Below are 13,749 nucleotides of genomic sequence, written 5' to 3' on the forward strand. Positions count from 1 at the left end.
CTGGACAGGAGTAGGGGTTTATTAAGCAGAAAAGTTAAGTAAATCAGAAATTAATTTTAGCCTTTCTCAGCATACTTCTGTACTCTCTGGACAACTCACATCCTCAAAGAAATCTACTTTTTCTTCAAGACCCAGATTGAATTATTTCTTTTCGTGAAGCCTTAGTTGATACCCCCAAAGCCCACTCTACTCTCCCCTGGTATCTTCTCTGTACCTGTCACATAACTTATTTTTATTATAGTCATTATTTATGAGCTTCTTTTTTAAAAATAAGCTATGAACTCTTTTATCTCTGAGCTTTTTTCATGCTTATAAACCCACTTCCTAACATGGTGGCTGACATTTCATTGTGTTGAGTAAATGAACTATCAGAAAACATTTCAAAACAGTGCCTAGAATATCCTAGGTACTTAAGGTTTTTAGGTGGTGGTATACCATTTATTGAAGTAATAGATATTTAAAACGTTTTTTTTTTTTTCTCTCCTAACAGGAACAGTATTCCCTTTCAACTTCCAAAACGAATATCCATGCAACACCCAGTACTTACAAAGTGGAGTTAGCAGAGTAAGTCTTAGAAGTTATGATAAAATAAAGCATTACGACTGGAAAGTAACATTTGTTAAATGGCTGTTGTGTGCCAGGTACTATACTAAGTGCTTTATATACTTTTTAAAAGTTATGATCTATTTCAAGCATATATTAAAGAGAATAAACACTTATTAATACCCATTGCTCACCGTTTTCAAATCTAAATATTTTATTTGTTTTAGAAAATGTTAAAGCAAAAAACCTTACAGGTAAAATTTTAAAAACCTATATATCCCTGCACCGTCCCATTTCCTTCCCATACTTCCCCAAAATAACTGTCCTCAATTTATTATTGTTTTCGTGAATGTATTAGTACTTTTGCTATAACAAATAGAATTGTTTTAACTGTTCTACAATTTTATATAAATAATATTTTACCTACACATATTCTGCTATGTTTTTTCACATTTAGGTTTATATTTAAAATTTTCTAATTTAATTTTTTGACTAAATAAAATAGTCACAAATTTAAAAATTCAAAATATACAAAATGACATTTAGTGAAGTTTCCCTCCAATCTCTATCCCCCGGTCACCTATTTCCTCTGATCAGAAGTAACCATTGTACCCCTTTCTTATCTAGAAACTTTCAGAAATACATTATGCATAGACAAGCATAAATATATTTACAAATGGAATACTAGGCAACTGTTAAAATGAGTAAAGCAGTTCAATATGTGCTGATACAGAATAATCTCTTTATATATATATATTAAGCTACCACATTTCTTGTTCCATTTTCTGTCATGGGCATGACACTTGTTTCTGTTTTATAATAGAAATAGAAATATTTTATAATAAATGCTACAATAAACACCCATCTATATGTTATGTTTAATACATGTTTGAGAGGTTCTCAGTAGTATAAACCTGGAGTAGAATTGCTATATACTGTCAAATTTCTCTCCAAAGTGATTTGTACAAGCAATGCATGAAGTACTCTGATTTTTCTGCATCCTTACCCTGTTATTGTCAGACTTTCACTCTTTTTTTTTTTTTTTGCGGTACGCGGGCCTCTCACTGTTGTGGCCTCTCCCGTTGCGGAGCACAGGCTCCGGACGTGCAGGCTCAGCGGCCATGGCTCACGGGCCCAGCCGCTCCGCGGCATGTGGGATCTTCCCGGACCGGGGCACGAACCCATGTCCCCTGCATCGGCAGGCGGACTCTCAACCACTGCGCCACCAGGGAAGCCCGTGACTTTCACTCTTTTTTCATGTTTAATGGGTGAGAAATGTATCTTGTCGGTTTTAATTTTTAATTCTTTATTACTTTGAGTGCAGCATCTTTTCTTATGTTTAATTTGGCCATTTGGTTTTTCTCTTTTGTGAATTATCAGTTCATATCATTTGCCCATTTCTCTTTGTCTATGAGAGAATTGTTTTGTGTGTGTGTGTGTGTTTTTTCAAACTTTAAAATTTTAATGTAGTCATATTTTAAATTTTTTATGATTTCATTCTTTGTGTCATTGTTTATGAAGTTTTCTCATCCCTAAGATCAAAGGATATTTTTCCTACATATTCTTCAAAAAGATTTAAAGTTTTGCTTTAATATTTAAGTGTATAGTCTACCTGAAGTTAATTTTTGTATGATATAGATAGAAATCTATTTTTTTCATATAGAAGACCAGTTGTAAAGCACAATTCATTGAATGATCTATTCTTTCCATTCAGATTTATGCCATCTTTACTGTATAAGTTTTCAGATAAATAGGGCCTGTTTCTGGACTCTTAATTCTTTTCCATTGATCTATTTGTGTATCTCTGTGTCAGTACCATGATATCTTAATTACACTTGCTTTATATTAATTTTTTAAGCCATTGTAATGTTTTGTTTTATCTGTTCCAGTAGTTAGCATTTCCCTAATTAATACAATAATAATATTCATACCTCTCTTTGGAACCCTTGACCTTCTTTTAGAAACTTTATAAGTAAAAAGGAGTATATTAATATTGTAAATTTTATAGAGAAAAATCAGTTAATTAGATATACTTCTAAGTTTAAAATTTTGTCTGCTGCTTCAGTTATAATGCAAAAGTGACCAGACTCTACGTCAGAGATATATCACATAATTTATAATGAAGGACACTTTTTACTAACTCTCTGTATTTTTTTAAACCAACTTTATTGAGGTATAATTTACATACAGAAAAATGAACCCATTTGTTCAAAGAGTTTTGATAAATATATACCTCATGTAACTAACCCCACAATGAAGCTATAGAGCTGTAGTTTCATCTTCCCCCAAAATACTCTTTTATTCCTTTATAGTCATTCACCATCCCCACTTCCACTAATCCTAGTGCTCCCTCCTCCAGGCATCTGCTGATCTGCTTTCTTTAACTATACATTAGTTTTGGCTGCTCTAAAATTTCATATAAATGAAATCACACAGTCTATATTCTTTGGTGTTAAATTTTTTTTTGCGGTACGCGGGCCTCTCACTGTTGTGGCCTCTCCCGTTGCGGAGCACAGGCTCTGGACGCGCAGGCTCAGCGGCCATGGCTCACAGGCTTAGCCGCTCTGCGGCATGTGGGATCTTCCCAGACCGGGGCACAAACCCATGTCCCCTGCATTGGCAGGCACTCTCAACCACTGCACCACCAGGGAAGCCCTGGTGTTAGATTTTTTTTGCTCAGCATAATGTTTTTGAGATTCTTCCATGTCCTTGTAGATAGCAGTAGTTGGTTTGTTTTTAATTTGGAATAGTATTCTGCTGTGTGAATATAGGACAATTTATTTATTCCTCAGTTGATGGACATTGGATTGTATCTAGTTTTGGGATATTATGAATAATGCTGCTGTGGATAATTGTGTTCACATCTTTGTGCGGACATGCACACAATACCCAGGAGTGGAATTGACGGATCATACGTTAAGTTGGTTTAGAAACTGCCAAAATGTTTTCCAAAGTGGTTGTACCTTCTTACATTCCCACTAGTAGTGTGTGAGGTACCAGTTGCTTCACATCCTTGTCAACACTTGGTATAGTCAGTCTTCATTTTTAGCCATTTTAGTGTGTGAGTAGTTGTATCTCATCGTATTTTATATTTGCATTTTCCTAATAATTAATGAGATTGAGCATTTTATCATGAGTTTATTTATCATCTGTAGTTTTCTTTTTTCTTTTTGGTGTCTGTTCAGATCCTTTGCATGTTTCTAATATTTGAGTTGTCTTTTTATTCTTTTATTTTAAAAAATTATTTTAAAAGATAATATACAAAAGCAAATCACTATATCCTATATGTGTGAATTTATTTCTAAACTCTATTATGTTCTACTGATTTATATGTCTCTTTTTTTCTATTGAGATATAATTGACATATAATGTGTAAGTTTAAGGTATAGAATGTGATGATTTAATACATGTGTATGTTGTAAAATGTTTACCACAATGGGTTCAGTTAACATATCCTTCATTTCACATAATCACTATTTTGTTGTTGTTGTTTTGTTGTAGTGAGAACATTAAGATATACCCTCTTAGCAGCTTTCAATATACAATATAGTATTGTCAACTATAGTTATCATGCTATATACTAGATTCCCTATATGTCTGTCTCTTGGTCACCATCACACTTTACAGACTGCTGTAGCTTTCTGATAAGTCTTGAAATCAAGTAATGAAAGTTCATTAACTTTATTCTTTTTCAAATTTGTTATTCTGGGTCCTCTGCATTTCCATATAAGTTTTAAATGAGGCTGTCAATTTCTACAAAAGAGCCTATTGGAATTTTGATTGAGTTTAAAAATTAATTTGAAAAGAATTAACATCTTAATTTTGAGTTTTTGATCCATAAACATGACATTTCTCTCTGTGCTTTGGTTTTTTCAGCATAGGGGTCTTGAGCATCTTTTGTCAAATTTATAAGCATTTTGTATTTTTTGATACTATTGTTAAGTGGTATTTTTGGTAAATTTCAAATTCCACATCTTGGATACTAGGATATAGAAATACTATTGATTTTTGTATATTGACCTTGCTAAACTCACTTAGATCTCATAGCCTTTTTGTAGTGTATTCCCTCCCATTCTTGCTCTACTGTCATAATTTTACTTTAGCTTGTGCTATAAATACACAGCACATTGCTACTATTTTTGCTTTTGTATATTATATTTTAAAATAATTTTTTAAAATAAAAGAATTAATTTTATTTTACCTTCATTTATTCCATTTCCAGCACTCTTAATTTCTTTGTGTAAATCCATGTTTATTACTGGTATTATCTTTCTTCTGCCTGAACAACTTCTTTTAATCTGTTTTTTTAAATTATTACCTCATAAATAAGCACTTGAAAACTTTGGCTTAACAACAACTTATTATCTTTCATGGGTCTGTGGGCTGACTGGTCTTAGGTGACCATTTCTCAAAGATGTGGTTGCAATCAGATAACATCTAGGTCTGGAGTGCTTTAAAGTCTTGACTGGACTGGATGGCCAGATGGCTCACTCACATGGCAGGTAGTTAATGCTGGCTGTTGGTTTAGAGTTTAGCTGCCCCTGTAGACTGGAAGGGGCACCTACAAATGACCTCACCAAATGGCTTGGGCTCTTTACAGCACCACATCTGGATTTCAAGACTAAGGCCTGGAAACCAGCAGGGGCCTGTCATATTAGATTGGTCTGAGCAATCATAGAGCTTGCTCAGATTCAAGGGGAGGAGATAAAAGAATGTCAAGAATTTGTGGCCATCTTTGATCTGTTTAAGAATAATATGAATTTCCCTTCATCTGTATTACCAATTCATGGCCTTCAGCCATTCTTTTTATTTATTTATTTATTTATATTTTTTAATTAAAAAAAAGCTTTATTGGGGTATAGTTGTTTTACAACATTGTGTTAGTTTCTGCTTTATAGCGAGTGAAGTGGAGTTCCCTGTGCTATACATCAGGGTCTCATTAGTTATCTATTTTACATGTATTAGTATATATATATATGTCAATCCCAATCTCCCAATTCATCCCACTTCCTCCTTCCCCCTTGGTGTCCATACATTTGTTCTCTACAACTGTGTCTCTGTTTCTGCCTTAGAAACACGTTCATCTGTACCATTTTTCTAGATTTTCTCTTTCTGACTTACTTCACTCTGTATGGCAGTCTCTAGGTCTGTCCATGTCTCTACAAATGACCCAATTTCGTTCCTTTTTTATGGCTGAGTAATATTCCATTGCATATATGTGCCAGTCTCAGAGACCTCTGGGACAATATTAAATGCACCATTCTTTTTTATAGGCTTTTTTCCCCATTGTTTCCTAGGAGCTCCTTTATACTACAGAAATTAGTTCTTTATGAGTTACAGTATTTTTCCGGTTTACATTTTGCCTTTTGAGAGTGTTTATAAATCTTACTCTTTAAATTTTCATCCTAGGAATGGATGTTGATATGAATTTGTCTCTTCCTGTTCTCCTTCCTTATCTCAGTGGTGTACATTTGTTTAAGATAAGTGACAGGGTCTGGGAACATTTTTGCTATAAAAATGAAAAGGCTAAATAGAATATCTAGGTGTGCAGAGTGGGTATTTCACCACAAATTGCAAAGAACCTTGACTTGAAAAAAAAATGGTGTTTATTTTGCTTTACTCAAGCCTAGTCAACATTTTTCGTTTCCTAAACTAGCCATATTATCCCATGTTTTGCAGCTCAAAGGCTGCTTTTCTTCCATAAACATTCATTTTTCACCGGTCAGCCAGCCTAACTCCTATTAATCCTGTAAGTGTTGTTTAAGCATCACTTCCTATGTAAAGTGTTTCCTGAAATTTCTAAGTCAAATTTGATACCCCTTCCTTCCATTGCACCTTCTGCATATCGTTATTATAGAACTTCTGAAGTTTTATTGTCATTTAGTGTTTTATTTTTCTGTCTACCTTTTAGTTTGTGATCCCTCCAGAAACATATACTGGAATGTCATGTTCATCTTTTTTTTTTTTTTTTTTTGCGGTACGTGGGCCTCTTACTGTTGTGGCCTCTCCTGTTGCGGAGCACAGGCTCCAGATGCGCAGGCTCAGTGGCCATGGCTCACAGGCCTAGCCACTCTGTGGCACGTGGGATCTTCCCAGACCGGGCACGAGCCCGTGTCCCCTGCATCAGCAGGCGGACTCTCAACCACTGCGCCACCAGGGAAGCCCTATGTTCATCTTTGTATTCCCAATACAAAGCACAGTGCCAGTCATGTAGTAGGCACTCTGTGTTTGTTAAATGAGTGGGTTTAATAGGGCCACTGCTATCCATTTGGTGCCTTTACAAGAATTAGAAGAAGAACAAAAAATTATATAAAAATACAGATTTTGTTAGAATAAGATACCTTGCTGCCACCTGCTAGGATATCTGCCACATCTGTGCTGTGAATGGTACCCCTTTAGATCCACATTCTTCATGACTATATGCAGTAGCCCTGAGTTTCAAAAGCTAGCTTGACTACCTCTTATCTATGTACTTTTGGATTTGTTACTAAACACTTTTTGTCTTGATTTCCCTTGCCTGTAACATGGTGATCATAACACTTTCTTTATTTCCTTGTAAGATTATGACAGTTAAATGAGATAAGACATAGATAATCACCTTATAAAATTTTAGTAGGTGTACTTTCTTACATGCTATGAAAGATTTGAAATAATCTACATTTTCAGTTGTTAATATGTGCAGGCATGACAAAGTAAATTTACTTTTTTTCAGCTTTATTGAGATATGATTGACAAATACAAATTTAATCTATTTAGGTTGAACATGATTTTTTTTAAAAGTTATGCAACCTGATGATGTAATATACATACATATTGTGATATGATTACCACAATCAAATTAATTAACACACACAATTTATATGGAAACACAAAAGACCCCAAATAGCCAAAGCAATCTTGAGAAAGAAAAATGGAGGTGGAGGAATCAGGTGTCCTGACTTCTGACTATACTACAAAGCTACAGGAATCAAAACAGTATGCTACTGGCACAAAAACAGAAATATAGATCAATGGAACAGGATAGAAAGTCCAGAGATAAATCCACGCACCTATGGTCACCTAATCTATGACAAAGGAGGCAAGCCTATACAATGGAGAAAAGACAGTCTCTTCAATAAGTGTTGCTGGGAAAACTGGACAGCAACATGTAAAAGAGTGAAATTGGAACACTCCCTAACACCATACACAAAAATAAACTAAAAATGGATTAAAAACACAGTGTTAGATAAAATTTTAAAATCTTAGATAAAAAGTGTATTTTCTTCTTTCAATAGTGTAAGACGAGTGGAATGCAAGCCTTTTCTCAAGGTCTTAATGAACAACAACATCAGTCTCCAGTTAAAAAAGGTAAATTTTTATCATAATTCTCAACTTTCATAAGAGAGTTTTAGCACTCATGTAAAGTTAATATTTGCTTAGCTGCAAACCTTAGGTACATAAGAAATTTTATTATATTCTTTTGGTTGATTTCTGTCTATATTTGGTTATAGGTTTGACTGCTCTAAAGGGGAGACCACAATAACAGTGACTGAAACAAGATAGAAGTTTATTTCTGTATCTTCTGTATCATGTAAAATTTTGAGCTGGTGTACTCATTCTGGTTTGTGAAGTTGCTACCAGCCCCTGTATTATACTGTCCTATGGCTTTACCATCCTCAATACATGGCTTCTATCTTATTGCACAAGATGAATGCCTCTGCTCCAGCCACATGTCCCCTCTCTAGCCATCAGGAAGGAAGGAGGAAGAAAGTTCTAAAAAGTATCACCCAGAAGTTGCATATATAACTTCTATTTAATTTCTCATTGGCCAGAACTTAGTCATGCTGTACAAAGCAGACTGGAAAATATAATCTTTAGTTTTCCAGCCAGCTAATTCTATTGCTGAAGCAGAAAGGAAGAATTGCTCTTGCGAAGAACAAGTAGTCTTTCCCACACCAGCTACTTTTTAATAAAGTAAAGATTATTTATTAATTTAGTTTCCAAATTTTTGTCAACCAATCTGTGTATGTAATTTAAAAGTTACAAGTTATAAAAAATACTCTATTAGCATTTTCTTCTAGTATTTAACTCCATATTCTAAAGAAAATACTTAAATTGTTTCCATATTTCTCATTTTTTATATTATATTTTGAAAGCGTCTTTTGGAAAATGAGAATTTATGTCTTTCACATCAGTCCCCTCACTTCTTCAACCCTTCTATCTACCCCCTCCCCATCACATAGTTATTTAAATTTCATTTAGAGCATCATCACTCTTTATATTATATGACTATATAAATACAGTTGCTTGGCTGAGAGGTGCATATCTCCGTTTCATACAATCCGTCTTTTTTCCTGGAGTTAACGTTTGTCTTGTTTTTCTATGCAACTGTTGTTAACTTTGCGCATCAGTTGCTCCAACAACTCTGCCACACTTATATATATTTTCCTTATGGTCATATATATCAGTTGGCAGTTTTTCCCCTGAAGGAGACTTTCCTTTTAGAATCTTCCATTATCCTGTTCCAGTATGGATTAATTACTCTTCAGTACTGCTGTGAAGCTGTTTTCCTGGAATGGACTTCTACTGTTATCTGGGGATATTCCCCTTGCAATTCTCAGGTTTCTTTTTTCTTCTTTTTGATTGAAGTAAAACTCATCATTTAAACCATTATAAATGTACAATATCATGCAACCATCACCACTATCTAATTCCAGAACATTTTTATTACCCCCAAAGCAACCTCATACCCATTAAGCAGTACTCCCTCATACAGTCCTCTCCCCAGCCACCAGCAAACACTAATCTGCTTTTTGTCTTTGTGGATTTACTTATTCTGGACATCTCATTTAATATAATTATAAAATATATTACCTTTTGTTTGTGGCTTCTTTTATTTGCCATAAGGTATTCAAAGTTCATCCCTGTGTAGCATGTACCAGTACTTCATTCCTTTTTATGGATGAATAATATTCCATTGTATGGGTAAGCCACATTTTATTTATTTCTCAGTTAATGGACATTCAGTTGTTTTTACTCTTTGGCTGTTATGAATAATATTGCTGTGAATATTTGTGTACAGATTTCTGTTTGAACACCTGGTTTCATTTCTCTTGGATATATGCCTGTGAGTAGATTTGACAGGTCGTATGGTAGTTCTGTGTTTAACATTTTGAGGAACTGCCGAACTGTTTTCCACAGTGGCTATACCCCTTTACATTCCCAATAGCAATGTGTGAGGGTTCCAATTCCTTGACATCCTTGTTAGGATCTTTTTTTTTATCATAACCAATCTAGTGGGTGTGAAGTGGTATCTCATTGTGATTTTGATATTTATTTCTCTAATGACTAATGATTTTGAGTGTCTTTTCATGTGTTATTGGCCATTTGTATTTCTCCTTGGAGAAAGGTCTATTCATGTCCTTTGACCATATTTTAATTAGATTGTTTTCTTTTTGTTGTTGAGTTTTAAGAGTTCTAGATACTAGACCCTCATCTGTTCTCTCCCTCTCTCTCCCACTTCCCTTCTGCCTTCCTCCCCTTCTCTCTCTCCCTATGTATGTGTGTGTGTGTCAATGTGTGTGTGTAATAAATATATACATATATTTATTAGGTATTAGGTATGTGTATATAAGACCCTTATCAGATATGTAATAATAGACACTAGACTCTTATCAGATATATAATTGTCAAGGACTTTTTCCTTTGTCTTTTCATTCTCTTGATAGTATACTTATATGTACACATTTTTTTAAATTTGTTGAAGTCCAATTTATCGTTTTTTCTTCTGTTGCCCTTGCCTTTGATGTCATTTCTGAGAAATTGCCAAATCTCAGGTCATAAAGGTTTATCCCTATGAGTTTTACAGTTTTAACTCTTACATTTAGCTCTTACATTTAGGTCCATTGAATTAATTTTTGTATATGGTGTGAGTTATAAGCCAACATTCACTTTTTAAAATTGAGGTATAGTTGATGTACAATATTATGTAAGTTTCAGGTATGCAGAATACTGAATCAATTTTAAAGGTTATATTTCATTTATAGTTATTATAAAATGTTGGCTATGTTCCCTGTGTTATACTATATATCCTTGTAACTTACTTATTTTATACATGGTAGTTCGTACCTCTTAATTCCCTGCCCCCATATTGCCCCTCCCCCTTCCCTCTCCCTACTGGTAACCACTGGTTTGTTCTCTATATCTGTGAGTCTGTTTCTTTGTGTTATATTTAATAGTTACTTTCATTTTTCAGATTCCACATATAAGTGATATCATACAGTATTTGTCTTTCTCTGACTTATTTCACTTAGCATAATACCCTCCAAGTCCATCCATGTTGTTACAAACGGCAAACTTCCATTCTTTTTTGTGGCTGAGTGATATTCCATAGTATATGTATACCACATTTTCTAATTCCATTCATTTGTTGATGGACACTGGGTTGCTTCCATATCTTGGCAATTGTAAGTAATGCTGCTGTGAACATTGGGATGCATGTATGTTTTCATTTTTTTCAGATAAATACCCAGGAATAGAATTGCTGAGTCATATGGTAGTTCTATTTTTAGTTTTTTGAAAAATCTCCATTCTGTTTTCCACAGTGGCTGCACTAATTTATATTCCCAACAAAAGTGAACCAGGGTTCCCTTTTCTTCACATCTTCACCAACATTTGTTATTTGTGTTCTTTTTCATGATAGACATTCTGACAAGTGTGAGGTGCTATCTTGTTATGATTTTAATTTGCATTTCTCTGATGATTAACGATGTTGAACATCTTTTCATGTACCAGTTGGCCATCTCTATGTCTTCTTTGGATAAATGTCTATTCAGGTGTTCTTCCCATTTTTTAATTGGGTTGTTTGTTTTCTTGATGTTGAGTTGTATGAGCTGTTTATGTATTTTAGATATTAACCCCTTATTGGTCATATCATTTGCAAATATTTTCTCCCATCAGTAGGTTATCATTTTGTTTTGTCAGTGGTTTCCTTTGCTGTGCAGAAGCTTTTAAGTTTAATAGGGCCTATTTGTTTATTTTTGCTTTTATTTCCTTTGCTTTAGGAGACAGATTCAAAAACATATTGCTACAATTTATGTCAAAGAGTGTTTCACCCATGTTTTCTTCTAGGAATCTTATGGTTTCCAGTGTTACATTTAGGTCTTTAAACCATCTTGAGTTAATTTTTGTATATGGTGTTAGAGAGTGTTCTAGTTTCATTCTTTTACATGTAGCTATCCAGTTTTCCCAACACCACTTATTGAAGATACTTTCTTTTCTCCATTGTATATTGTTGCCTACTTTGTGGTAGATTAAATGACCATAAATTCATGGGTTCATTTCTTGGTCCCTCTGTTCTATTTCATTGATCTATGTGTATGTTTTGTATCCTACTGTTATTTTTTTTAAATTGAAGTACAGTTGATTTACCATGTTGTGTTAGTTTCTGATGTACAGCAAAGTGATTCAGTTATACATACACACACACATATATATATATTCTTTTTCATATTCTTTCCATTATGGTTTATTACAGGATATTGAATATAGTTCCCTGTACTATACAGTAAGACCTTTTTGTTTATCCATACTGTTTTGATTACTGTAGCTTTGTATATAGTCTGAAGTTAGGGAGCATGATACCTCCAGTTCTGTTCCTCTTTCTCAAGATTGTTTTGGCTATTTGGGGTCTTTTGTGTTTCCATACAAATCTTAAAATTATTTGTTCTAGTTCTGTGAAAAATGCCATTGATATTTTCATAGGGATTGCATTGAATCTGTAGATTGCCTTGGGCAGAATGCTCATTTGAATAATATTAATTCTTCCAGTCCATGAACAAGGTATATCTTTCCAAATATTAGTGTCATCTTCAGTTACTTTCATCAAAATATTAGCAAACTGAATCCAACAATACATCAAAAGAATCATACACCATGATCAAGTGGGATTTATTCCAGGATGCAAGGATTTTTCAATATCTGCAAATCAATCACTGTGACACACCACATTAACAAATTGCAGAATAAAAATTATATGATCATCTCATTAGACACAGAAAAAGCTTTTGACAAAATTCAACATCCATTTATTATAAAAACTCTGTAGAAAGTGGGCATAGAGGGATCATACCTCAACATAATAAAGGCTGTATATGACAAGCCCACAGCTAACATCATACTCAATTTTGAAAAGCTGAAATCATTTCCTTTAAGATAGGAAAAAGACAAGGATGCCTACTCTCACCAGTTTTATTCAACATAGTATTGGAAGTCATAGCCACAGCAGTCAGACAAGAAAAAGAAATAGAAGGAATCCAAATTGGAAAATAAGAAGTAAAACTGTCACTGTTTGAAGATGACCTGATACTATTCATAGAAAATCCTAAAGATGCCACCAGAAAACTTCTAGAGCTCATCAATGAATTTGATAAAGTTGCAGGATACAAAATTAATATACAGAAGTCTGTTGCATTTCTATACACTAACAACAAATGCTCAGAAAGAGAAATTGAGGAAACAGTCCCATTTACAATTGCGTCAACAAGAATAAATACCTAGGAATAAACCTGCCTAAGGAGATAAAAGACCTGTACTTGGGGGCTTCCCTGGTGGTGCAGTGGTTGAGAGTCCGCCTGCTGATGCAGGGGACACGGGTTCGTGCCCTGGTCTGGGAAGATCCCACATGCCATGGAGTGGCTAGGCCCGTGAGCCATGGCTGCTGAGCCTGAGCGCCCAGAGCCTGTGCTCCGCAATGGGAGAGGCCACAACAGTGAGAGGCCCGCGTACCGCAAAAAAAAAAAAAACACCTGTACTTGAAAACTGTAAGACACCAACTTTATATTTTTGCATTAGGTATGCAGTTTTCTCATCACCATTTCTTAAAAAGACAGTTTTTTTCTTCATTGAATAATCTTGGCACCTTTGTAGAAAACCTTTGACCATAGGTTTATGTGTTTATTTCTGGACTCTCAGTTCTGTTCCCTTGATCTGTAAGTCTACCCTTATTTCAGTACCACACTGTTTTGTTTACTATAGCTTTATATTAAGTTTTGAAATTGTGAAGTATGAGTCTTCCAACTTTGTTCTTTTGCCAGGTTGTTTGGTTATTTGAGATCCCTTGCAATTCTATGTGAGTTTTAGAATCTGTGCTTCCATTTCTGCAAAAAAAAAAAGAAAAAGACAAGACTGTTGGAATTTTGATATGGATGGCATTGCATTTGTAGGTCA

The 13,749-nt window shown here is 34.4% G+C and overlaps 1 protein-coding gene across 4 annotated transcripts in view; it reads left to right on the forward strand.

Moving 5' to 3' along the window:
* The window catches only part of LOC309835579 (uncharacterized protein C8orf88), a 42,024-nt gene that overhangs the window by 9,021 nt on the left and 19,254 nt on the right, over nucleotides 1-13,749 (forward strand). For all 4 annotated transcript variants that reach the window (XM_082675145.1, XM_082675146.1, XM_082675148.1 and 1 more), the window contains exons 3-4: nucleotides 491-564; nucleotides 7,818-7,890. In XM_082675145.1, the coding sequence (XP_082531271.1) occupies nucleotides 491-564; nucleotides 7,818-7,890 (147 nt within the window). The remainder of the gene's footprint in view (nucleotides 1-490; nucleotides 565-7,817; nucleotides 7,891-13,749) is intronic.

The sequence above is a fragment of the Grampus griseus genome (assembly GCF_964374135.1).
Source record: "Grampus griseus genome assembly, chromosome: 17".
Classification (NCBI taxonomy): domain Eukaryota; kingdom Metazoa; phylum Chordata; class Mammalia; order Artiodactyla; family Delphinidae; genus Grampus; species Grampus griseus.